The sequence below is a fragment of the Hyla sarda genome, unplaced genomic scaffold, assembly GCF_029499605.1.
Source record: "Hyla sarda isolate aHylSar1 unplaced genomic scaffold, aHylSar1.hap1 scaffold_1046, whole genome shotgun sequence".
In the NCBI taxonomy this organism is placed as follows: Eukaryota; Metazoa; Chordata; class Amphibia; order Anura; family Hylidae; genus Hyla; species Hyla sarda.
The window spans coordinates 46,893-72,308 of record NW_026607665.1 but is presented as its reverse complement, the minus strand read 5'-3'; the positions used below and the strand labels follow the sequence as shown (position 1 = coordinate 72,308).

The 25,416-nt window shown below is 46.6% G+C and overlaps 2 protein-coding genes across 2 annotated transcripts; one reads left to right on the top strand and one right to left on the bottom strand.

The window, feature by feature from the left end:
* Positions 1-226: 226 nt before the first annotated feature.
* On the bottom strand, positions 227-24,623 carry LOC130299339 (histone H4). The gene is made up of 2 exons (XM_056551436.1): positions 24,607-24,623; positions 227-1,018 (listed from the first exon to the last, which is right to left on the bottom strand). Exon 2 carries the CDS (start codon positions 932-934, stop codon positions 623-625), a length of 312 nt encoding a protein of 103 aa, XP_056407411.1. The 5' UTR covers positions 935-1,018; positions 24,607-24,623; the 3' UTR covers positions 227-622.
* LOC130299323 (histone H1B-like) lies at positions 23,305-24,151 on the top strand. Its single transcript, XM_056551417.1, has one exon. The coding sequence runs from the start codon at positions 23,331-23,333 to the stop codon at positions 23,988-23,990; it is 660 nt and encodes a 219-aa protein (XP_056407392.1). The 5' UTR covers positions 23,305-23,330; the 3' UTR covers positions 23,991-24,151.
* Positions 24,624-25,416: the final 793 nt, after the last annotated feature.

The window sequence follows — 25,416 nt, the reverse complement described above, 5'->3', positions numbered from 1 at the left end:
CACAGGAGCAATGCAGAGGACACGATCTACATCACTATAGTAACTGAACTCAGCACCGAGAGGGTTAACTGCAAAGAACAATCCCGGGATCCTGCTTATGAGAACAGGAGGTATATATATATATATATATATATGCGCAATTTACTTGGGTGTGAACAGCTCCATTAACATACAGGTGTTATATAGAGTGAAGGCTCATTTGTCCGGATAGCGGGATATAGAAGGGTCTTACCGGGATATTATCAGGAGATTTGCATGTTCTATAACACGGACTCTTTAGGGAGGTAATGAGTGATATGGTGGGGAGGGAAGTAATGTAATCTGGAGAAGATGAATGTAGATTGTAACAGTAACTATAATCACGGAGGAAGATGAGGGCAGTAGTCAGAACATTCAGAGGAGATCCCCCGGAGCAGATAGGAGGGAAATACCGATAGACTGATCAGGTGCAGCGATTATGGCAGGACAGGGAAAAACAAACACCGCAACCACAAGAGCAAAACACCGATCACACAACCTCTCAGTAGAGAAGACACAAGGAATTGTAGCCTTTCCATAGAACATGTGGGCGGCTCTGAGAAGAGCCTTTGGGTTGATGAGATGGAGCCGAGTAGAAGCAGAATTAACCTCCGAAGCCGTAGAGAGTGCGGCCCTGGCGCTTGAGGGCGTACACCACGTCCATGGCGGTGACGGTCTTCCTCTTGGCGTGCTCGGTGTAGGTGACGGCGTCACGGATGACGTTCTCCAGGAAGACTTTCAGGACACCGCGAGTCTCTTCATAGATGAGGCCGGAGATGCGCTTCACACCTCCCCTGCGAGCTAGACGGCGGATGGCAGGCTTGGTGATGCCCTGGATGTTATCCCGGAGCACCTTCCTGTGCCGCTTGGCTCCGCCCTTACCGAGACCTTTCCCTCCTTTACCGCGTCCAGACATCTTCTCTATGTAGCGAGTAGACTGCAAGATACTGAGTGCGGCCGAGTCCGGCTTATATAGCACATGGGCGGACCTGAAAGAAAACTAGAACAAAGATGACATCATCCGGGGGCGTTTCTTTTAACCACATTTACATTCCTGACCCTCCCCCCTTTCCGTTGATTGGCTGAACACGAGACAAGAAGGTTTTGAATTTCCCGCCCATTCCAAAACGTTTGCTGCATTTTTCCGATTCTAAATAATCAGTTTTTTTTTCTTACCGCGATTCTCCCCAACATTCTAGAGAAGAGCAGTCGTCATTGTACCGAGCGGGAATGGTGATCGGGCAGGTGTGTGAGCTGTATGTTACACACATGGGAGAGGATCAATAGCAGCACAATAATCTGTCAGGTGTATAATGTGTGTGCGGGGAGCAGCAGATGGCAGAACAAATCTTGTGAATGGATCGATCACTCGGGCAGCATTACCAGGTCTACAGGACTGCTCACCCCCGGGCACCAAGACTCTGCACACATTGTACGACATTATATGGAGCCCCGATATGTGCAATGAGAGTGACCGAGAATAATCGTCCGAGAGCCTGATCCCACGTGTTAATACCATAAAAACAAATAAACCCATCAATTCTCAGGATGGATAACACCATGTGTACAACCAGTTAACGAAAGAGTTAAATGTACCTCCAAATTTGGGTAAATCAATGACTTCCTTAAATCACATCTATCCATAGAGATCGTCTATTTATCACAGCAGTATAAATCCTTACAGTTACAGTTTATACAGATCAGATACATTGTGTTACAATAGCGACACCTGGTGGTGAGAGCTTTGTATTATACTCTTTACATGTTACCAAATTGTAACAAGTAATATTTCCCAGGTGCTGACACAAGTTACAGAGATACAAATAGATACAACTATGGATGTTGACTAAGACTTACACCCCCTGCTTATTCTATACTAGATATAAGAGCAGCTGAAATTGTTGTGCTGTTATTGTAAGAGTCTGTAAGAGGATCAGGAACAAATAAATACATCTGCATTGTGCTTGATATAACAAAACATAATAATAAAGTGATGTAATATAGACGAGTTTGTATATTAGGATGTGGAGTTACAGATTTTCCATTTCCCAGATTCTGAATTATGTGATCTCCTTGTTGGAGTTGCGGGGCAGGAGCTGTGGATTTATAGTGTTTTGTTTAGTTTTTTTAATTTAATCCATAATTACATTAATACCCATAAAATCTAATTATGAAATAAATTATTTAATTGTTCACTATTGATGCATCCACTAGTTATTGATCATTAATACATTAATTAATTATTATGGTTGTAAATATTTATAAATTATATGATCCATGTAAAAGATGGATATCACGGGGGACAGAGATGAGCGAATTTACAGTAAATTCGATTCGTCACAAACTTCTCAGCTCGGCGGTTGCTGACTTTTCCTGCATAAATTAGTTCAGCTTTCCAGTGCTCCGGTGGGCTGGAAAAGGTGGATACAGTCCTAGCAAAGAGTCTCCTAGGACTGTATCCACCTTTTCCAGCCCACGGGAGCACCTGAATGCTGAACAAATTTATGCAGGAAAAGTCATCAACTGCCGAGCCGAGAAGTTTGTGACAAATCAAATTTACTGCAAATTTGCTCATCTCTAATGGGGGATATTAATCAATTCGTGTTGTGGAAAGTTATTTGTGTAGACTGATTTTTCAGCAGTGTTTTTTGGTGCAAGGTGTTAAAAAAAAGGAGTTACTGGAAGATATTTCATTTGCGCAATAGTTACCAAAGTGTGGTCCAGGCTTACTTAGGTTTTTGACTTTTCAAAGAACTTTGCCCTCAAAATTTGTGACTTTTAGAAAAGACTTTGGTTTCTGAGCTATTAGGTTTGTCACACAAAAAAAGCACAAAAAGTGACTGCGCCTGGCAACTTGCTACAAAAGTAAACAAAAAGAAAGTCCAAATAACTTGATAAATCCCCCCACCCCATGTTCCTTACATATCATATTATGTCATTATATCATATTATATCATGTTAATCCAGGGATCCCTCTAGTGGTGTATATTAATAGTGCAGCAAGTTTTTCTTAGATATCAAGAAGATGGAGGCCGTGATTGTGACATCATGGCCACGCCCCCTTGTGACATCACATCACACCCATTCTATTCATGTCTATGGGAGGGGACGTGTTAGCAGACACGCCCCCTCCCATATATATGAATGGAAGGGGTGCGGCTTGACCATGACATAACCACAACTGCCCCAGGAACCCTGCATTTGTTTAGAAAGTCGGGTGTTGCGCACGGGGTGTGCCGGGTGTGCACAGGCACACCCTAATCACCGCAGCCCGCTGCTGCAGGACTTTCTTTTTTTTTCTCACTACTAAACCCGAGCCCCACCGGACATCCCCGACATCACCAGGCCGAAATCCCCCCGTCACAGCAAACCTATCTTGACAACATACACGCCCTCCCCTCAGCCTCGTCTTGCTGGAGGAGCTGCAAAACCACAACACCCCCCACGCCACCCCTCATGTTGCTGGAGAAGCACTGTGAGATCCAGGGAAGAGACACTGACCTGGTGAGACTCCTTTCATGTGTGATCTGTCTGCTAAAATGTGTATCTAATCCCCCAGTGTGTGATCTGTCTAATGAGCTGTGTATCTAAACTCCCCATGTGTGATACTGTTTGAGCAGTGTATTGAATCCCCCATGTGTGATCTAATGAGCTGTGTATCTAATCCCCCCCATGTGTGATCTGTCTGCTAAAATGTGTATCTAATCCCCCATGTGTGATCTGTCTAATGAGCTGTGTATCTAATCCCCCATGTGTGATCTGTCTGCTAGCCTGTGTATCTAATCCCCTATGTGTGATATGTCTAATGAGCTGTGTATCTAATCCCCCATGTTTGATCTGTCTGCTAAAATGTGTATCTAATCCCCCAGTGTGTGATCTGTCTAATGAGCTGTGTATCTAAACTCCCCATGTGTGATACTGTTTGCTGAGCAGTGTATCGAATCCCCCATGTGTGATCTGTCTAATGAGCTGTGTATCTAATCCCCCCCATCTGTGATCTGTCTGCTAGCCTGTGTATCTAAACCCCCTATGTGTGATACTGTTTGCTGAGCTGTGGGTATCTAATCCCCCATGTGTGATCTGTCTGCTAAACTGTGTATCTAAAACCCCCCATAAGTGATACTGTTTGAGCTGTGTATCTAATCCTCCCATGTGTGATACTGTTTGATGAGACCCTGTATCTAATCCCCCCATGTGTGATACTGTTTGCTGAGCCCCTGTATCTAATCCCCATGTGTGATTTGAGCTGTGCATTTATGTTTGATATTGTCTGCTGAGCTGTGTATCTAATCCCCCTATGTCTGATACTGGTTGCTGAGCCCCTGTATCTAATCCTATAATGTGTGATACTGTCTCTATCTAATACTGTTACACTGTCTGCTAAACAGTGTGTCACCCTAGTAGTAAGGAGATTACATGAGGAGTAGGTTTGTTACAGTGCGTCACCCCAGTAGTAAGGAGATTCCATGAGGAGGAGGTTTGTTACAGTGTGTCACCCCAGTAGTAAGGAGATTACATGAGGAGGAGGTTTGTTACAGTGTGTCACCCCAGTAGTAAGGAGATTACATGAGGAGGAGGTTTGTTACAGTGTGTCAGTAGTAAGGAGTTTACATGAGGAGGAGGTTTGTTACAGTGTGTCACCCCAGTAGTAAGGAGATTACATGAGGAGGAGGTTTGTTACAGTGTGTCACCCCAGTAGTAAGGAGATTACATGAGGAGGAGGTTTGTTACAGTGTGTCACCCCAGTAGTAAGGAGATTACATGAGGAGGAGGTTTGTTACAGTGTGTCACCCCAGTAGTAAGGAGATTACATGAGGAGGAGGTTTGTTACAGTGTGTCACCCCAGTAGTAAGGAGATTACATGAGGAGGAGGTTTGTTACAGTGTGTCACCCCATAAGTAACAAGATTACATGAGGAGGAGGATTGTTACAGTGTGTCACCCCTGTAGTAAGGTGATTACATAAGGAGGAGGTTTGTTACAGTGTGTCACCCCAGTAGTATGGTTGTGCATGTCAAAGGGCAGAGCCAATGTGTGGGGTCAAGGGGGTGGCAAAATTAGCTTTCGCCTAGGGTGCCAAAAGTCCTTGCACCAGCCCTGATCATGTATGATTGTGACTGTCTATTATATGTAGGCTTACAGCTCAGGACTACATCCCCATCATGTATGATTGTCTATTATATGTAGGCTACATATAATAGACAGTCACAATCATACATGGCAAAACCTAATTTTGACAACCCTTTGGCTCCGCCCATTGAACCCCTTGGCAAATATAAGATCAGGGGTAGAATTAGTCCCGTAAGCCTCATGGCAAATTCTAGAATTGTCCTCCTCCCTACAATTATAACTATACTGCACCTAATGTGGTGGAACTGTACTGCACCTAATGTGGGGGAACTATATTGCACCTAATGTGAGGGAACTATACTCCACCTAATGTGGGGAACTATACTGCAACTAATGTGGAGGAACTGTACTACTAACCTAATGTGGGGGAACTATACTGCCAACCTAATGAGGGGGAACTATACTACTAACCTAATGTGGGGGAACTATACTGCACCTAATATGGGGGAACTATACTGCACCTAATGTGGAGGAACTGTACTACTAACCTAATGTGGGGGAACTATACTACTAACCTAATGTGGAGGAACTATACTGCACCTAATGTGGGGGAACTATACTACTAACCTAATGTGGGGGAACTATACTGCACCTAATGTCGTGGAACTGTACTGCACCTAATATGGGGGAACTATACTCCACCTAATGTGGGGAACTATACTGCAACTAATGTGGAGGAACTGTACTACTAACCTAATGTGGGGGAACTATACTGCCAACCTAATGAGGGGGAACTATACTACTAACCTAATGTGGGGGAACTATACTGCACCTAATATGGGGGAACTATACTGCACCTAATGTGGAGGAACTGTACTACTAACCTAATGTGGGGGAACTATACTACTAACCTAATGTGGAGGAACTATACTGCACCTAATGTGGGGGAACTATACTACTAACCTAATGTGGGGGAACTATACTGCACCTAATGTGGGGGAACCTAATGTGGGGGAACTGTACTACTAACCTAATGTGGGGGAACTGTACTGCACCTAATGTGGGGGAACTGTACTGCACCTAATGTGGGGGAACTGTACTACTAACCTAATTTGGGGGAACTGTACTGCTAACCTAATGTGGGGGAACTGTACTACTAACCTAATGTGGGGGAACTATACTGCACCTAATGAGGGGGAACTATACTGCACCTAATGAGGGGGAACTATACTGCACCTAATGAGGGGGAACTATACTGCACCTAATGTGGGGGAAATATATTTCCATCCTAATGTGGGAGATTTATACTGCCAACCTAATGTGGGGGAACTATATAAAAATATAAAATTGTACTATTCTTATCCCTATAGCACTTTTATTTTTCTGTGTATGGGGATGTATGAGGGTCATTTTTAGTGCTGTGATTTGTAGTTTTTATCGGTACCATTTTTTTTTTTTTTTTTTTTTTGCTTTTTAGATATTTGTTATGGTATTTGAAGTGACCAAAAATGTGCTAATCTGATTAGTGAACTATTACGACTTTTGGGACCCCACTTCTGATTTTGCTGAGGGCCATGCTAAGCCTAAAACCGGCCTTGGATCCAATCCTCCTACACTATGCAAGCAGGAGTATATATATATATATATATATATATATATATATATATATATATATATATATATATATATATATATATATATATATATAATATATATATAATATATTCCTGCTTGCATAGTGTAGGAGGATTGGATCCAAGGCCGGTTTTAGGCTTAGCATATATATACACACACACATACATACATACATGAACACACACACACACGCGTGCGCGGAGTGAGTTTGTGCTTTAGGGTGCACACCCTAATGCAATAGGCTGCACACGCCTATGGTGTTGCGGGAGATCACGGGTGTCCTGCTACTGGGATAGGGGATAAGATGTCTAGCAGTGGAATACTTCTTCAGGGCAGGCAGTTGCACCCACCCCCACTTCTTGGCAAATATTCAGAACACGTATTGAGGTGGTGGTGGGGTGTACTCTCTGAGTCCTCAGCATGTCAATAACAGGTAACTAATACTGTGTGTAAATCATATGGCATAATAGCGTGCACTATGAGGGAGATGTGACACTGTTGGTTGATAGTTGTCTCTGGGAATATTCCAATATGTGCACCCTATCTTGTGTTTTTGGGGTTGGTGTTTTTTAGGGGTGGGCCATTTTAAAATAGGAGGGCTCTCTGTTGCTGTATTTAATCCTTTTTGTTAAAAATAAAGCATTTTGTGGACACTTTCTTGTGTCAGTCTATTATAGGTTATTTAATTTTTGGAAACACTTGGTAAAAGCCATTGTGTGTTCCGATACCTTAGTGTGCATTTTAACACTGGAAGAAATCTGACAACAACCAGGAATATTTTATCCACCCTCAAGGGTAGAATCAGAGAGAGTATTCAGTGCAGTAGGCATAGGCGTGCGCACTGGGTGTGTCGGGTGTGCCCAGGCACACCCTAATCCAGTGGCGTTGCGACCCGGGTGCGGCCCGCACAGTGTGACACCAAAACGCTCCGTAGCACCCCCCATCTGTGCCCGACCGTCCTTCACCAGCCCAGACCCCCGCTGTGTGGTGCGCCTGTCCGTCAGGCGCACCGCACAGCGCTGCCTCCTGCTCCTGTTTGTGCCCCGCCCCGCTCCTCTCTGGCTCACCTTCAGTTGGTCCGATCATGTGACGGCGCGTTACTGCCGTCACATGACCATCAGGACGTCACGCGGTATTCAAGGACGCCGGCCCCAAAGCGTGACGTGACGGTACGCGGCTCGCAGGATTACCGCGCTGAGTGAGTGAATGTTATTTCAACCTGCCTACTGGGTCTGGGGGAGGGGGTTAATCTGGGGCACCGTACTATCATCCTACAGGGAGGGGGGGGGGATAGGGTTAATCTGGGGGGTACTGCATTCTTACAGGGGGGGAGAGGGGGTTAAACTGGGGGGTACTACCATCCTACTGGCGGGGAGGGGGTCATCAGGGGGTACTACCTTCTAACAGGGTGGGGGGATAGGGATAATCTGGGGGGTACTGCATTCCTACAGGGGGGAGAGGGGGTTAAACTGGGGGGTACTACCATCCTACTGGGGGGGGAGGGGGGTACTACCTTCTAACAGGGTGGGGGGATAGGGTTAATCTGGGGGGTACTGCATTCCTACAGGGGGGGAGAGGGGGTTAAACTGGGGGGTACTACCATCCTACTGGGGGGGGAGGGGGTCATCAGGGGGGTAATACCTTCTAACAGGGTGGGGGGATAGGGTTAATCTGGGGGTACTGCATTCCTACAGGGGGGAGAGGGGGTTAAACTGGGGGGGGTACTACCATCCTACTGGGGGGGAGGGGGTCATCGGGGGGTACTACCGTCTAACAGGGTGGGGGGATAGGGTTAATCTGGAGGGTACTGCATTCCTACGGGGGGGGAGAGGGGGTTAAACTGGGGGGTACTACCATCCTACTGGGGGGGGTCATCGGGGGGGGGGGGGGGTACTACCTTCTAACAGGGTGGGGGGATAGGGTTAATCTGGGGGGTACTGCATTCCTACAGGGGGGAGGGGGTTAAACTGGGGGTGCTACCTGCCTGCTGAGGGGAGAGGGTTAATCTGGGGGTACTACCTGCCTGCTGGGGGGAGGGGGTTAATCTTAGGTACTACCGGCCTACCGGGGGGGGGGGGGGGTGTTAATCTGGGGCCCGAGTAGGCAGGTAGTACCCCCAGATTACCCCCCCCCCCCCAGTAAGAAGGTAGTACCCTCAAATTAACCCCCTCTTCCTGCCAGTAGGAAGGTAGCACCCCCAGATGCTGGTGGCCTCCATGTCTATTTTGCTTTTGTAGGGAACTGTACTGCACCTAATGTGGTGAATTATACCGCACCTAATGTGGGGGAACATACTGCACCTAATGTGGGGGAACTATACTGCACCTAATGTGGGGGAACTATACTGCACCTAATGTGGGGGAACTATACTGCACCTAATGTGGGGGAACTATACTGCCAGCCTAATGTGGGGGAACTATACTGCCAGCCTAATGTGGGGGAACTATACTGCCAGCCTAATGTGGGGGAACTATACTGCCAGCCTAATGTGGGGGAACTATACTGCCAGCCTAATGTGGGGGAAGTATACTGCACCTAATGTGGGGGAACTATACTGTACCTAATGTGGGGAACTATACTGCCAACCTAATGTGGGGGAACTGTACTGCACATAATGTGGTGAACTATACTACACCTAATGTGGGGGAACTGTACTGCACTTAATGTAGGGGAACTGTACTGGTGCAGTACAGTTCCCCCACATTAGGTGCAGTACAGTTCCCCCTCATTAGATGCAGTACAGTTCCCCTTCATTAGGTGCAGTACAGTTCCCCCACATTAGGTGCAGTACAGTTCCCCCACATTAGGTGGCACCTAATGTGGGGGAACTGTACTGCCAACCTAATGTGGGGGAACTGTACTGCCAACCTAATGTGGGGGAACTGTACTGCCAACCTAATGTGGGGGAACTGTACTGCCAACCTAATGTGGGGGAACTGTACTGCCAACCTAATGTGGGGAAACTGTACTGCCAACCTAATGTGGGGGAACTGTACTGCCAACCTAATGTGGGGAACTAGACTGCCAACCTAATGTGGGGGAACTATACTGCACCTAATGTGGGGAACTATATTGCACCTAATGTAGGGGAACTGTACTGCACATAATGTAGGGGAACTGTACTGCACATAATGTGGGGGAACTGTACTGCACTTAATGTGGGGGAACTGTACTGGTGCAGTACAGTTCCCCCTCATTAGGTGCAGTACAGTTCCCCCTCATTAGGTGCAGTACAGTTCCCCTTCATTAAGTGCAGTACAGTTCCCCCACATTAGGTTGGCAGTACAATTCCCCCACATTAGGTGCCATTCAGTTCCCCCACATTAGGTGCCACCTAATGTGGGGGAACTGTACTGCCAACCTAATGTGGGGGAACTGTACTGCCAACCTAATGTGGTGGGACTTATACTGCACCTAATGTGGGGGAACTATACTGCACCTAATGTGGGGGAACTATACTAACTGTGTGCGTATATATATATATATATATATATATATATATATATATATATATATACATACGTGCAGCATGAGTTTGTGCTTTAGGGTGCACACCCTAATGCAATAGGCTGCGCACGCCTATGGCAGTAGGATCCGTCATCACCCCTAAGCCTACAAGTCTGCCAGCAGCATGGAACATGTAACCTCTTGTGCCAGATGCCACTGAGAAGACAGTACAACCGCCACCCCTGCATCATATAGATCACATACCAAATAGATCATATTCATCACATAGGTCAGTGCTGGCAAACCGTTTTGAGCCCGAGTGCCCAAACCGTAATAAACACCAACTTTTTTTTCCCTCAAAGTGCCAGCACAGCAATTAAATCAGAATACTGAGGTTTAAGTTTAGAAAAAACAACTTAGGTAGGCAGTATGTTCCCCCAAAATAGGTAGGCAGTATGTTCCCTCACATTAGGTTGTAGTTCCCCCACATTAGGTAGGCAGTATAGTTCCCCCACATTAGGTTCTTGTAGTTCTCCCACATTAGGTTGTAGTTCCCCCATATTATGTTGCAGTCCTTCCACATTAGGTGCAGTATAGTCCCCCCACATTAGGTGCAGTATAGTTCCCCCACAGACATACAACCTTCAGCCATATATAGTGTATGGCTGGAGGCTGTATGTCTGTATACGGCCTCACAGTGCTCCATCCATCGCTCCTCCGGTCAGGGGTCATGACCTAATCTTAATAGACCATAGCAGTAGGTCCCGGGACCGGAGGAGCGGTGGTCGGAGCGCCGAAGCTCAAGTGTAGCTGGTAAATTACCATGTTGGCCAGCGCGCGTCCTCCTCCTAGATGCTTCGCTCCTTCGTTCCTATGGGCGCACGCATGCACTACCTCCCTGCGGCCCCTGCAGTTTTAAAGTTAACGCTGGGCCGGAGAAAGATAATCAGGGAAATCTTTGTGTCCGAAAAGATCTTTCGGGACACAGGGATTTCCCGGTTTACCCCGTCTGGCAAACTATGGCTGCGTGCCCACAGAGGGGGCTTGGCATGCCACCTATGGCACGCGTCCCATAGGTTCGCCATCACTGACATAGGTCATATAGAGGTGTAAATAATAGGTATTAAATACAATCCTGTATTCAGGATATGGATTCTTCTTCATGGTATAGTCAAGTACATCAAATTGATCATATAGACCATATTAGTCATATAAACAATTTTCTCCATTATGTGAAGTACCCATCTACTATAAAGCAGATCACATTGATCATTATCCCATACATTGATAACCACTGTGGTCATATAAGGTAATGTAATGAAGAAAACTGTGTGTCTGTAGTGGAATGTGACCCTCTGCACAGGGACACACTTTTCTGCTGTAAAGCCGTCTCTCACTCCATAACCTCTAATCCTAATCCTATCCTTATTCTTACCCCTAATCCTAATCCTATCCCTAAACTCTAATCCTAAACTCTAATCCTAAACTCTAATCCTAAACTCTAATCCTAAACCCTAATCCTAAACCCTAATCCTAAACCCTAATCCTAAACCCTAATCCCTAACACTGATCCTAAAAACTAATCCTAACCCCCTAATCTCAATGCCTAACACTATTCCTAACACCTAATCCCTAACCCCAAATCATAACTCTAACCCCTCAACCTATCCCTAAACCCTAATCCTAACCCCTGAACCTAACCACTAACAGTGATCAGCACTGAGAAGGGCTGAGAGTACTGAATTCAGAATGGTTCATAAAGTTCAGGCAGCTTGTTGATCTGTATGAGGCAGTGAAAAGATATCTTCCCCTCTCTGATGAAATGCTCAATAACGTGAATAGGAGGTTTATATATCGTAAGATCCTTCTCGGTGAGATCACCAAAGCACTCTGCACTCCTGTCTTTACCCAATGCTGATGTGACTAGCAGTTGCATTGCACGGTCTAGTTCCACAGGGGAGTCAGTCGGTGTCTGGACAATGTCATGGAATATTTTTTGGAGAGTGGTGGGCAACTTTTGAGGGACAACAGATTCAGGGAGGCCCTTTTTGCATATGTTTTTACGTCTGTTTCTGTTGTCTAAGTCATCATTATGGTCGACAATCAGGGATTCCTGAGCTAGAAGAGAAGTAGTGGCGGTTCGCAATGTGTGGACTTTTGAGGCAATAGAAGTGCGGAAGGTCTCTAGATTGGACACTCGGGTTGTTAGTTGAGAAACATCTGCTTGAACAGGCACTAGGTCTCTGTGCCATTTATTTATTTTTTTCATGTGAAGAAGTGCCATTAGGTCTTGTAGCTCAGGGTGATTATTTAAAGTATTAGCGGCAGCCTCTGGGCTCGGAAGAATAGGTGTTTCACTAGAGCAATCTGGCTGGATGGTAGCAGGTTAGAAAGACGGTACAGGAGAGTGGTCACACATGTGGGATTTGGATCCCCGGGTCTTGAAAGGGCCACATGAGTCATCAGAGGAAGAGTGTGCTATTCAGCTGCTCTTCATGGAGCGGGCTTTTAACAGTGTTTTGAACATTTTTTTCTTCATTGGGGGGGGGGGGGGGTGGTGGCTATCCCCCCCCCCCCCCCCAGTAGTCTGGAACCTCGCTGGTATCAGTGGAATCTTCCTCTGAAAAAAATGCTTGAGTCCATATGAAAGTACTGCACAGTGGTACTAAATTCAGAGGAGAGGAGTGGAAGACCATATGGAGTAGGTGCAGGGTGCTCTGATCTTTTTGGGTCAGTTTCAGGGCAATGAGAGGGGAACAAAGAACTTCTCTGTGAGAGGGGAGGTTGCCTGGTCCCCAAGAGGTTAACATTAGGTGAGGAGGCTTCTGGGAGGTCTGCAATAGGAGTAGCAGGAGGCACAGGACTCTGGTGGTGCTCTGGCTGAGACATTGGCGGTGCAGAGCAATGGAGTGGGAGCCCAGAAGGGGAAGAGGAGAGGCTGTAATCCTGTGCAGGAGCTGACATGCAGCGTGAGAGCAGTGGGAGCACAGGCTGGTCTCCAGCAGTGGTAGCGGCATCCAGGGCCGGTTTTAGGCTTAGCATGGCCCTAGGCAAAATCTAAAGAGGGGCTTCAAAAGTCGTAATAGTGCACTAACCAGATTTACACATTTTTGGTCACTTCAAATACCAAAAAAATATCTAAAAAGCAATTGAAAAAACAAAACAAAAATGTTACCGATAAAAACTACAATTCAAAGCACAAAAAAATACCCTCATACATCCCCATATACGGAAAAATAAAAGAGTAATAGGGATCAGAATAGTACCATTTTATATTTTTGCATAGTTCCCCCACATTAGGTTGGCAATATAGTTCCCCCACATTAGGTTGGCAATATAGTTCCCCAACATTAGGTTGACTGTATATTTCCCCCACATTAGGTTGCCAGTATAGCTTCACAAGATTAGGTTGGCAGTATAGTTCCCCCACATTAATTAGGTTGTAGTTCCCCCACAATAGGTAGGTAGTACAGTTTCCCCAAATTAGGTTGTAGTTCCCCAAATTAGGTTGGCAGTATAGTTCCCCCACATTAGGTTGCCAGTATAGCTTCCCAACATTATATTTGCAGTATAATTCCCCCCACATTAGGTAGGCAGTATAGTTCCCCCACATTACATTGGCAGTATAGTTCCCCCCCACATTAGGTTTGCAGTATAGTTCCCCCACATTAGGTTTGCAGTATAGTTCCCCACATTAGGTTTGCAGTATAGTTCCCCCACGTTATGTTGGCAGTATAGTTCCCTCCACATTAGGTAGGCAGTATAGTTCCCTCCACATTAGGTAGGCATTATAGTTCCCTCCACATTAGGTAGGCATTATAGTTCCCTCCACATTAGGTAGGCATTATAGTTCCCTCCACATTAGGTAGGCATTATAGTTCCCCCACATTAATTAGGTTGTAGTTCCCCCAAAATAGGTAGGCAGTACAGTTTCCCCAAATTAGGTTGTAGTCCCCCACATTAGGTTGCTAGTATAGCTTCCCAACATTATGTTTGCAGTATAGTTCCCCCACTTTAGGTTGGCAGTGTAATTCCCCCCACATTAGATTATAGTTCCCCCACATTTGGTTGGCAGTATAGTTCCCCCACATTAGGTAGGCAGTATAGTTCCCCCACATTACGTTGGCAGTTTAGTTCCCCCCCCCCCACATTACGTTGGCAGTATATTTCCCCCCACATTAGGTAGGCAGTATAGTTCCCCAACATTAGGTTTGCAGTATAGTTCCCCCACATTAGGTTGGCAGTATAGTTCCCACACGTTATGTTGGCAGTATAGTTCCCTCCACATTAGGTAGGCATTATAGTTCCCTCCACATTAGGTAGGCATTATAGTTCCCTCCACATTAGGTAGGCATTATAGTTCCCCCCACATTAGGTAGGCAGTATAGTTCCCCCCACATTAGGTAGGCAGTATAGTTCCCCCTCATTACGTTGGCAGTATAGTTCCCCCACATTTGGTTGGCAGTATAGTTCCCCCACATTAGGTTGGCAGTAAAGTTCCCACACATTAGGTCCCCCCTCTCCCCCTGCTTTTTCTATTTTTCATATTTCCTTACATGGCCGTGCTCGGCAGGAGTGGCGCCCCTGACGCCACGCAGAGGAGGCGGCAGCAGACGTCACTCGTCATATTATCCACACAGCCCACAAGATCCGCCGCATTACCTGAGCCTGCCGAGCGCAGCCAGGTAAGGAAATATGAAAAAATAGAAAAAACAGGAGAAGTGTCCGGGCCCACCACTGTTTTAAAGTGGCCACGACCGGGCTGCAGCGGGCTGCTGATCCGCTACTGAGCAGCTAGCAGGGGCCCCCCTGGGGGATGGGGGCCCTAGGCAATTGCCTGGTTTTCCCCGCTCTAACGTTGGCCCTGACCGCATCAGCGGTGTGCCGGTGCCTCAGAGGGGAAATCTTCCCAGGAGCTTTTCATTATGGGCTCTGATGGGCTTTTGTGGCGGCAGGGGTGAGTGGTGTAGGGCTTCAGACAGCAGATGAGAGTGCCGCCGTGTCTCCAGTGTGGCGTACGTGATGACCAGAGAAAGTGAGTGGGTAACCTGCCACGGCCTGAGGTAAGGCGGTAACAGGCCGCGTTTGTAGCGGGAGATCAGCAGTCTCTGTTTGTGGCCAAAAGTAAGCCGTAAACTGCTGTGTAGCACCTTGGGGGTCTTGAGGGAGTCCCTCCAACTTTTTATATTACAGAGCTCTTACAGAGTGCAACCTGTAGCCAGCGTGTCAAGATGCGCCCCCTTTACCATAGATTTTGGGGTGAAATGATTGACAATATTACAATGTAAAATAGGTTGCACAAAAATCAAGCTCTGATATGGGTCTGTAGGTGGAAAATTGAAAGCGTTATGATTTATAGAAGGAGAGAAGGAAAAAACGAAGAGATCAAAAATGGCTTCGAACTCAAGGGGTTGAACCGTAAGGTCCATGGTTATATGTAAAAAAAAAAAAAGTCCCATCAAAACAAAAATGATACCGATAAAAACTACAGACAACTGCACACAAAAAAATTTGCCCTCACACATCACCGTATATGGAAAAAAAATAAAAAATAAAAGTTATAGGGGTCAGAAGATGACAATTTTAAACATACAAATTTTGGTGCATGTAGTTATAATTTGTTTTTTAAGTAGTATAATAAACCTACATAAATTGGGTATTTTTGTAACCGTATAACCAAATTTATCAACCCATGGAGGTCTGGATATGGAGTCACACTCAAAATAAAAGTGGAAAACCACACTACAGGTTGATCCAACTTTTGATGTAATGTTCGTAAAACAAGTCAAAATGAGGCTCTGTAGTGTGTGTGACCTCCACGTGCCCGTATGACCTCCCTACAATGCCTGGGAATGTTCCTGATGAGGTGGCGGACAGTCTGTGGTGCAACGTGGCGTTGGTGGATGGAGAAAGACATCATGTCCCAAATGTGCTCTATCGGATTAAGGTCTGAGAAACGGGCAGGCCAGTTCATAGCATCAATGCCGTTCTCTTGCAGGAACTGCTGACACACTCCAGCCACATGAGGTTTAGCATTGTCTTGCATTAGGAGGAATCCAGGGCCAACCGCACCAGCAAATGGTCTCACAAGGGGTCTGAGGATCTCATCTCGGTAAGCACATGGAGGGCTGTGCGGCCCCCAAAGAAATGCCTCCCCACACCATTACTGACCCACCGCCAAACCGGTCATGCTGGAGGATGTTGCAGGCAGCAGAACATTCTCCACGGCATCTCCAGACTCTGTCCCATCTGTCACATGTGCTCAGTTTGAACCTGCTTTCATCTGTGAAGAGCACAGGGCGCCAGTGGCAAATTTGCCAATCTTGGTGTTCTCTGGCAAATGCCAAACATCCTGCACGGTGTTGTGCTGTAAGCACAACCCCCACCTGTGGACATCGGGCCTCATACCACCCTTATGGAGTCTGTTTCTGACCGATTGAGTGGACACATGCACATTTGTGGCCTGCTGGAGGTCATTTCGCAGGGCTCTGGCTGTACTCCTCCTGCTCCTCCTTGCACAAAGGCAGAGGTAACGGTCCTGCTGCTGGGTTGTTGCCCTCCTACAGCCTCCTCAACAACTCCTGATGTACTGGCCTGTCTCCTGGTAGCGCCTCCATGCTCTGGACACTACACTGACAGACACAGCAAATCATCTTGCCACAGCTCGCATTGATGTGCCATCCTGGGTGAGCTGCACTACTTGAGCCATTTGTGTTGGCTGTAGACTCCATCTCATGCTACCACTAGAGTGAAAGCACCGCCAGCATTCAAAGTGACCAAAACATCAGCCAGGAAGCATAGGAACGGAGAAGTGGCCTGTGGTCACCACCTGCAGAACCACTCCTTTATTGGGGGTGTTTTGCTAATTACCTATAATTTCCACCTATTGTCTGTTCCATTTGCACAACAGCATGTGAAATTGATTGTCAATCAGTGTTGTTCCTGAGTGGACAGTGAGATTTCACAGAAGTGTCATTGACTTGGAGTTACATTGTGTTGTTTACGTGTTCCCTTTATTTTTCGAGCAGTGTAGTTGTTTGCTTCATCAGCTCTCTTATGTTGATTTCATCCAAAATGCAGAGTGCCTCACGCCATTGGGGGAGATTTATCAAAACCTGTCCAGAGGAAAAGTTGCCCAGTTGCTCATAGTAACCAATCAGCTCGCTTCTTTCATTTTTAACAAGGCCTCTGCAAAATGAAGGAAGCGATCTGATTGGTTGCTATGGGCAACTGGTCAACTTTTCCTTTGTACAGGTTTTGATAAATCTCCCCCATTGTGCCCAACACATGAGATAAGCCCCAATACCACTTAAATCCCTCCAATTAAACAGGTACCAGCCCAAAAATGTAACAGATTTCAAAAACTGAAGCCTTGGAAATGTTTTAGATCTAAAAGTTATAAAGCTACACAGTGGCGTTGCTAGGGTTGGTGTCACCCGGTGGTGTAGAAAAGGGTGTCACCCCCATACCTACCCCCTCCCCCCAGTAAGTTTTTAGCCTGTTGTGACAGACACCACTGTTGTAGCGCATTGTGAGAAATTCCAGTATATTAACCCCTTAAGGAACAGGGGTTTTTCCGTTTTTGCATTTTCGTTTTTTGCTCCTTGCCTTTAAAAAATCATAACTCTTTCAATTTTGCACCTAAAATTCCAAATGATGGCTTATTTTTTGCGCCACCAATTCTTCTTTGTAATAACGTCAGTCATTTTGCCCAAAAATCTACGGTGAAGGGGGAAAAAAAATCATTGTGCGACAAAATTGAAAAAAAATCGCTGTTTTGTAACTTTTGGGGGCTTCCGTTTCTCCTTAGTACATTTTTCGGTAAAAATGATACCTGATATGCATTCTGTAGTTCCATACGATTAAAATGATACCCTACTTATATAGGTTTGATTTTTTTCGGACTTCTGGAAAAAATCATAACTACATGCAGGAAAATTAATACGTTTAAAATTGTCATCATCTGACCCCTATAACTTTTTTATTTTTCCGTGTATGGGGCGGTATGAGGGCTCATTTTTTGTGCCGTGATCTGAAGTTTTTAACGGTACCATTTTTGCATTGATAGGACTTATTGATCGCTTTTTATTCATTTTTAAATTATATAAAAAGTGACCAAAAATGCACTATTTTGGACTTTGGAATTTTTTTGCGCTCACGCCATTGACCGAGCAGTTTAATTAATGATATATTTTTATAATTCGGACATTTCCGCACGCGGTGATACCATATATGTTTATTTTTATTTACACTTTTTTTTTATTGGAAACTTATTCAAACTTTTAATAGGGGAGGAGTTAAATGATCTTTATTCACTTTTTTTTTGCAGTGTTATAGGTCCCATAGGGACCTATAACACTGCACACACTGATCTCTTATACTGATCATTGTTATCCCATAGGGACCTATAACACTGCACACACTGATCTTCTATGTTGATCACTGGTTTCTCAAAAGAAACCAGTGATCAACGATTCTGCCGCATGACTGCTCATGCCTGGATCTAAGGCACTGAGCAGTCATTCGGCGATCGGACAGCGAGGAGGCAGGTAGGGGCCCTCCCACTGTCCTGTCAGCTGTTCGGGATGCCGCGATTAGCCGCGGCTATCCCGAACAGCCCGACTGAGCTAGCCGGGAACTTTCACTTTCACTTTTAGCCGCGCGGCTCAGCTCTGAGCGCGCGGCTAAAGGGTTAATAGCGCGCGGAACCACGATCGGCGCTGCGCGCTATTAGAGGCGGGTCCCGGCTTCACTTTGATGCCGGGCCCGCCGTGATATGACGCGGGGTTACTGTGTAACCCCGCGTTATATCAGAAGAGCAGGACCAAGGACGTACCAGTACGTCCTTGGTCCTTAAGGGGTTAATCAGATATACCAGTTGCCACAGAATAGGAAAGTGTTAAAGAAGTTTTCACCATTTAAATATACAGCTCCCAGAATTACTTAAAGGGGTACTCCACTGGAAAACATTTACTTTTAGATCAACTGGTGCAAGAAAGTTAAACAGATTTTTTAATTACTTCTATTTAAAATCTTAATCCTTACAGTACTTATAAGCTGTTGTATGCCCCACAGGAAGTTGTGTAGTTCTTTCCAGTCTGACCAAAGTGTTATTTGCTGACACCTATCAATATCAGGAACTGTCCAGAGCAGGATAGGTTTACTATGGGGATCTGCTCCTACTATGGACAGTTCTTGACATGACCACAGTGCTCTGTGCTGACACCTCTGTCCAAGAAAAGAAATTAAAAAAGAAAATAACTTCCTGTGAATCTCTTATACAGCAGATAATAAGTGCTGGAAGGATTAAGATTTTTAAATAGAAGTAATTTACAAATCTGTTTAACTTTGTAGCACCAGTTGATAAAAAATAAAAAAAATGTTTTCCAATAGAGTACCCCTTTGAGCAGTGGTGAGGTTATGCTGGGAGTTGTAGTTTCATTGACCTAACTGTAGAACTGACAAGCGACTACAGCTCTGATAGGACATAGTGAGGAGAATACACAATGATATCAGTGACTACAGGGGACGTCTTCTCTATAGTGAGGAGAATACACAATGATATCAGTGACTACAGGGGACGTCTTCTCTATAGTGAGGAGAATACACAATGATATCAGTGATATCATTGTGTATTCTCCTCACTATAGAGAAGACGTCCCCTGTAGTCACTGATATCATTGTGTATTCTCCTCACTATAGAGAAGACGTCCCCTGTAGTCAGTGACTACAGGGGACGTCTTCTCTATAGTGAGGAGAATACACAATGATATCAGTGACTACAGGTGACGTCTTCTCTATAGCTGGGATGTGGAATTTCTATTGCCCGACGCCCGGGACTAGCAGTTTTGGGCGCCGGGCAGGGGAATTTGTCCGGCCCTTAGCCCGGCTTCGGGCAAGCAGGGCCAGACCTGACAAGTGCGGCAGCGGCGGTGACGATCTGCAGTCTGTATGGAGCGGGCACCCGACTCCTGCCCGCTCCATACTCTGCAGCCTGTGTAAGCTGAAGCAGAGCAGGGGAGATGAGAAGCGGTGTATGTCTCCTCTCCCCTGCTCTGCAGACGTGCGGGGGGAGATGAGGGGGCGTGGCTTCTTGCTCCCCGTGCAGACCTGCGTCCGTTGCCTTCACTCCCCCCTGCTGTAGCTTCGGAGAGCTGAGGGGAGGAGGCGCGTCTGCACGGGGAGATGCTTGCGGCGCTCTGCAGTATGTATGGAACGGGCTCAGGATTCCTGCCCGCTCCATACTCTGCAGACCCCTGGCTGTTCTCAGTAGCCAGAGGCCGCTGCTAATAGCCAGCATGCGGCGATCACCGCTGCTGGCTATTAACCCTTTAGATCGCCGCTGTCAAAGCTGACAGAGGCGTCTAAAGGGAGATGTGAATGCTCCCTGGTGGGCTAGTGGGGTGGATGCCCCCCCCCCCCGCAGCGCGATCGCAGGGGGGCGATCCACTATGGAGGTAGTCGGAGGACTTACCACTGCTTCCTCCAGTCCAAGCTCTGTCATTGATAGATCCTGGCTGGACCAGGCTCTATCAATGGATCACAGAGCACACAGATTAATAGAGATCAATAGATCTCTATTCATCTGTCTGAGGAATCTACACTTTATAACACTTATAGGAGGAATCATTAAAGAAATAAATAAAATAAAAAAGTTTTAATAAAAGTTTGAAAGACACACATTAACCTAGTGGTCTTCAAACTGTGCCCCTCCAGATGTTACAAAACTACAATTCCCAGCATGCCAGGACAGCCGTTGGCTGTCCGGGCATGCTGGGAATTGTAGTTTTGCAACATCTGGAGGGCCACAGTTTGAAGACCGCTGCATTAACCCCTTCCATGTTAAAAGTTCAAATCACCCCCTTTTCCTATATAAAAACATGCAAACATGTTTACGGACGGGCGCACCGTGAAGGCGGTGGGGGATGCTGCGGAGCGTCTTTGTGTCACCCTGTGCGGGCCGCACCCCCCGCACCCGGGTGGCAACGCCACTGAAGCTACAACCATCCGGTCTGGATGAAGCCTCAGGAGCATTTACTGCATTCACAATGAGGACTGAATCCATCAGCCTCATCTCCTGTCCTCTGGGGACCTCTAGTGGTGGTTTGTAGTATAGTTTCCATCTCTCTTTATGTGCTGTAAAATCACTGCCAATCTTCATCTCCTATTAACCCCTGCAGTGAACTTTCAGGTGTTTTGCCTTTGATCAATTTAAAATCAATTTGTGGTTAAATCAGAAATTATTTTATTTAGAAACCTTATAATTGAAGCGCTAATTAATCGCCTGAACAGCTTGACCCCAGGACTCTTCTATATAGACGGGCTCCCGGTCGGCGGCTGTAACCATCAGTCTGTGCACACGGTTGGTTCCCTGTGTTATTTCATACATTTTATCCTACAGCCCAGTACACACTACTGATCTCCGCACAGCAGCTTTATCCCCTGTACATCTGATCGGAGGAGCCGCATCATCTATTTACTGGATGTTTTATTGATGATTTGTATTTCTGCCTTTTACCATCCAGTGATCCAGTTGTATTTTACCCCTTTTATTTGTTCTCTATTTTTATTACATTGTACATTTATTGTTTATGTGGATATATAAGAAAGTTACTGTCAGTTCTAGTCCCAGGAAGATCTCATCCCCCATAGACCCCTGATCACACCCAGCAGATTATTACCGCAAGAACAATCAGGGGTCGGAGGTCTAGGAGAGAATTTCCCGGACGATCTCTGCAGATCTATAAACGATCAGGTATAATATCCGTCCATTACTCTCTTCTCACTTTATTCTATCACATTTTATATGGATGAAGAGTAAAAGATCTGGAGAAGCGATCAGCAAGATCGGAAGATCAGGATCCACGAGGAGCCGATAAACAGACAATGAACAAAAAGTATGGAGCTATAGCTCCGCCCCAAGGAGGCACCAAACGGTTAAATCATTGTTAACTCTTCCGTGCCCGCGGCATTTTTTTGTTGTGCCAATTTCTGCTCTTTGTTCCCCAACAATCCTCTCCGCTATTTTCCCGCTTCTCATTATATGGAACCCCGATGTGTGCAATGAGATTGACCGAGAATAATCGTTCGAGAGCCTGACCCCGTCCTGACCCCACGTGTTATTATATGATGAAAGGGGAGAAATCGGAATAAATCAGCAGAAGATCGGGAATATCACAATCACATGATCTCCGGTGATCAGCCAATGATCCTCCAGTATCGGGGCTATAGCTCCGCCCACACAGTTAACCCTTCAGTGTCCTCCTTATGTCTGTCGGTCAGCGGTCACAGTTGTCATTAGACTGAAGCCAGCAGTGCTGACCGAGGGGATCGCTCCTCTCTATCCCCAGAGCACAGATCCGACCATACCCAGTCACATGACACCATCCTACATAACTGCACAGTTCTCAGCACTGAAAGAGTTAACCGCAGAGAACAATCCCGGGAGCCTCCCCCGTGTCCTCTCAGACATAACGCGGTGCCGCATCTCGGGTGTTCACACTGATTACCGGCTGCTCCTGTACAGACATCTGAATGCTGACAATATACGTCCTCAGAGAACTATTCCTATCCCTATATACATGGCGCAGTACAGGAGAGCGCCCCCATATCCATTCTACATCTGGGGGGCTGCTGTAGCATTAATATATCAGAAGAGAAAATAATCGCAATAATTCTCAGGTTGGGTAAAACACGATGTGCACAACCTATTACCTAGAGGATTTACATTTACTCCTAAATCTCTGAGAAATCAATAAGTGACTGTTACAACAGCGACACCTGCTGGTGAGAGCTTTATACTCTAATCTTTACATGTTACCAAATTGTAACATCGAGTATTTCTATTTCCCCAAAGGCTGATACAATTGTTACAAATAGATACAACAACTATGGTTGGTTACTAAAGTTTATATTTACACAGCACAGCAATTGTATCTGTTCTCCTATCTGGTATAATGAGAAGTAGGTTGTTTAATTCTTAGGGACCAGACAGAATGGGGCGGGGCCTGTGCTCTGTGTCAGCCAATAACAGCTCATGAAAATGGCAGCTCAGCAGCCAATCAGAGCGCAGCCACTGACTATATAAGAGTCGCCAGCAGCTCCGCCATCTATATTTCTCTTCCGCAGTATTTTTATTGTTATAGACGGCAGCGATAAACTATGGCAGAAACCGCACCAGCCGCCGCTCCTCCCGCCGATCCGGCCGCAAAGTCCAAGAAGCAGCCGAAGAAATCAGCCGCAGGGGGCGCTAAGAAAAGCCACAAACCCTCCGGTCCCAGCGTGTCCGAGCTGCTCGTTAAAGCCGTGTCCGCCTCTAAGGAGCGCAGTGGGGTGTCTCTGGCCGCCCTGAAGAAGGCTCTGGCTGCCGGAGGATACGATGTAGACAAGAACAACAGCCGCCTGAAGCTGGCCATCAAGGGGCTGGTGACCAAGGGAACCCTGCTCCAGGTGAAAGGCAGCGGCGCCTCCGGATCCTTCAAGATCAACAAGAACCAGCAGGAGACTAAGGACAAGGCGGCCAAGAAGAAGCCGGCGGCTGCGGCCAGGAAGCCTGCAGCAGCTAAGAAAGCGACCAAATCCCCTAAGAAGCCAAAGAAGGCTCCGAGCGCGGCCAAGAGCCCGAAGAAAGCCAAGAAGCCTGCAGCGGCCAAGAGCCCGAAGAAAGCCAAGAAGCCTGCAGCGGCCAAGAGCCCCAAGAAGCCGAAGGCTGCTCCCAAGAAGGTGACCAAGAGCCCGGCTAAGAAGGCGGCCAAACCCAAAGCTGCCAAGAGCCCGGCTAAGAAGGTGACTAAAGCCAAGAAGAGCGCGGCTAAGAAATAATCGGGAGCCTCGTCCTGTACTTATCCCACAAAGGCTCTTTTCAGAGCCACCACCTCCTCCAGACAGAGCTGTATGATCACCGCCCGGATATCACCCTGGATATATAGTTATGATAGTGATATAAATCCCTTCTATATTATCATCACTTTATTATATTGTTATATAAATCACAATGCATCTGCCTTTACTGCTAGATCCCCTTACAGCAGAACATCCACACTTCAGTGTTCATAACACTGATAGTGTCAGCGCTTGGGGAAAATATCTCCTTGTTACAAATCGGCAACATAAAAGGTTATATAAATCTCTCACCACAAGGTGTCGCTATTGTAACACAATGTATCTCCTGTGTATAAACTGTAAGGATTTACACTGCTTTAATAAATAGACGCTCTATGGATAGACGGGATTACGGAAACTGATTTACCAGAGATTTGGGGATGAATGTAACCCTGTATTTTCCCTATTCTGAGGGTTATTGGGCTGCTTAGTCTTATTACTATATAAAGCCATGCAGTCACGAATAGCCTATATATGGGAGAGCGGCAGACAATCTGAACACTCGGAATACTGCACCGCGTCATGTCTGAGGGGACACGGGGGAGGGCGCTATTACCGGGAGTTACGTCTGTCCGCAGGCAGGACCGAATAGGGCCGGGATGGGCCCCGCCTCTTCTGAACAAAGATCGATGGCTGACGCCCCATGTGTTTTGGCGGGCTCAGCTTTATATGAATCAGCCAATGGGATGTAGGGGGTGTGGCTCACATTATCCAATCACGATGAGGCCAGGACTATAACTGTTCTGCTCTTTCCTCTCCCGATCACTTCTTACTGACTTGTCTATAGAGAATCATGGCCAGGACCAAGCAGACCGCTCGTAAATCCACCGGAGGGAAAGCTCCCCGCAAGCAGCTGGCTACTAAGGCCGCTAGGAAGAGCGCTCCCGCCACTGGTGGGGTGAAGAAGCCTCACCGCTACCGTCCAGGTACAGTGGCTCTCCGTGAGATCCGCCGCTACCAGAAGTCCACCGAGCTGCTGATCCGGAAGCTCCCCTTCCAGCGCCTGGTGAGAGAGATCGCCCAGGACTTCAAGACTGATCTTCGCTTCCAGAGCTCGGCGGTCATGGCCCTGCAGGAGGCCAGCGAGGCTTACCTGGTGGGACTCTTTGAGGACACCAATCTATGCGCCATCCACGCCAAGAGGGTCACCATCATGCCCAAAGACATCCAGCTGGCCCGCAGGATCCGTGGGGAGAGAGCTTAGATCTAATCGGGACCCGCATACAACACAAAGGCTCTTTTCAGAGCCACCAAATTATCTATAGAACGAGCTGATTCCTGAATGTCTCCAGTTCTGTCCCGATTCTCCGCCTGTTCTCATAAGCAGGATCCAGTATAGTTCTCTAGAATAAACCCTTTCAGTGCT

What these genes read in the sequence shown, in the direction of transcription:
- LOC130299323 (XM_056551417.1), top strand. Translation starts at nt 23,331, where the DNA reads ATGGCAGAAACCGCACCAGCCGCCGCTCCTCCCGCCGATCCGGCCGCA.
- LOC130299339 (XM_056551436.1), bottom strand. Translation starts at nt 934, where the DNA reads ATGTCTGGACGCGGTAAAGGAGGGAAAGGTCTCGGTAAGGGCGGAGCC.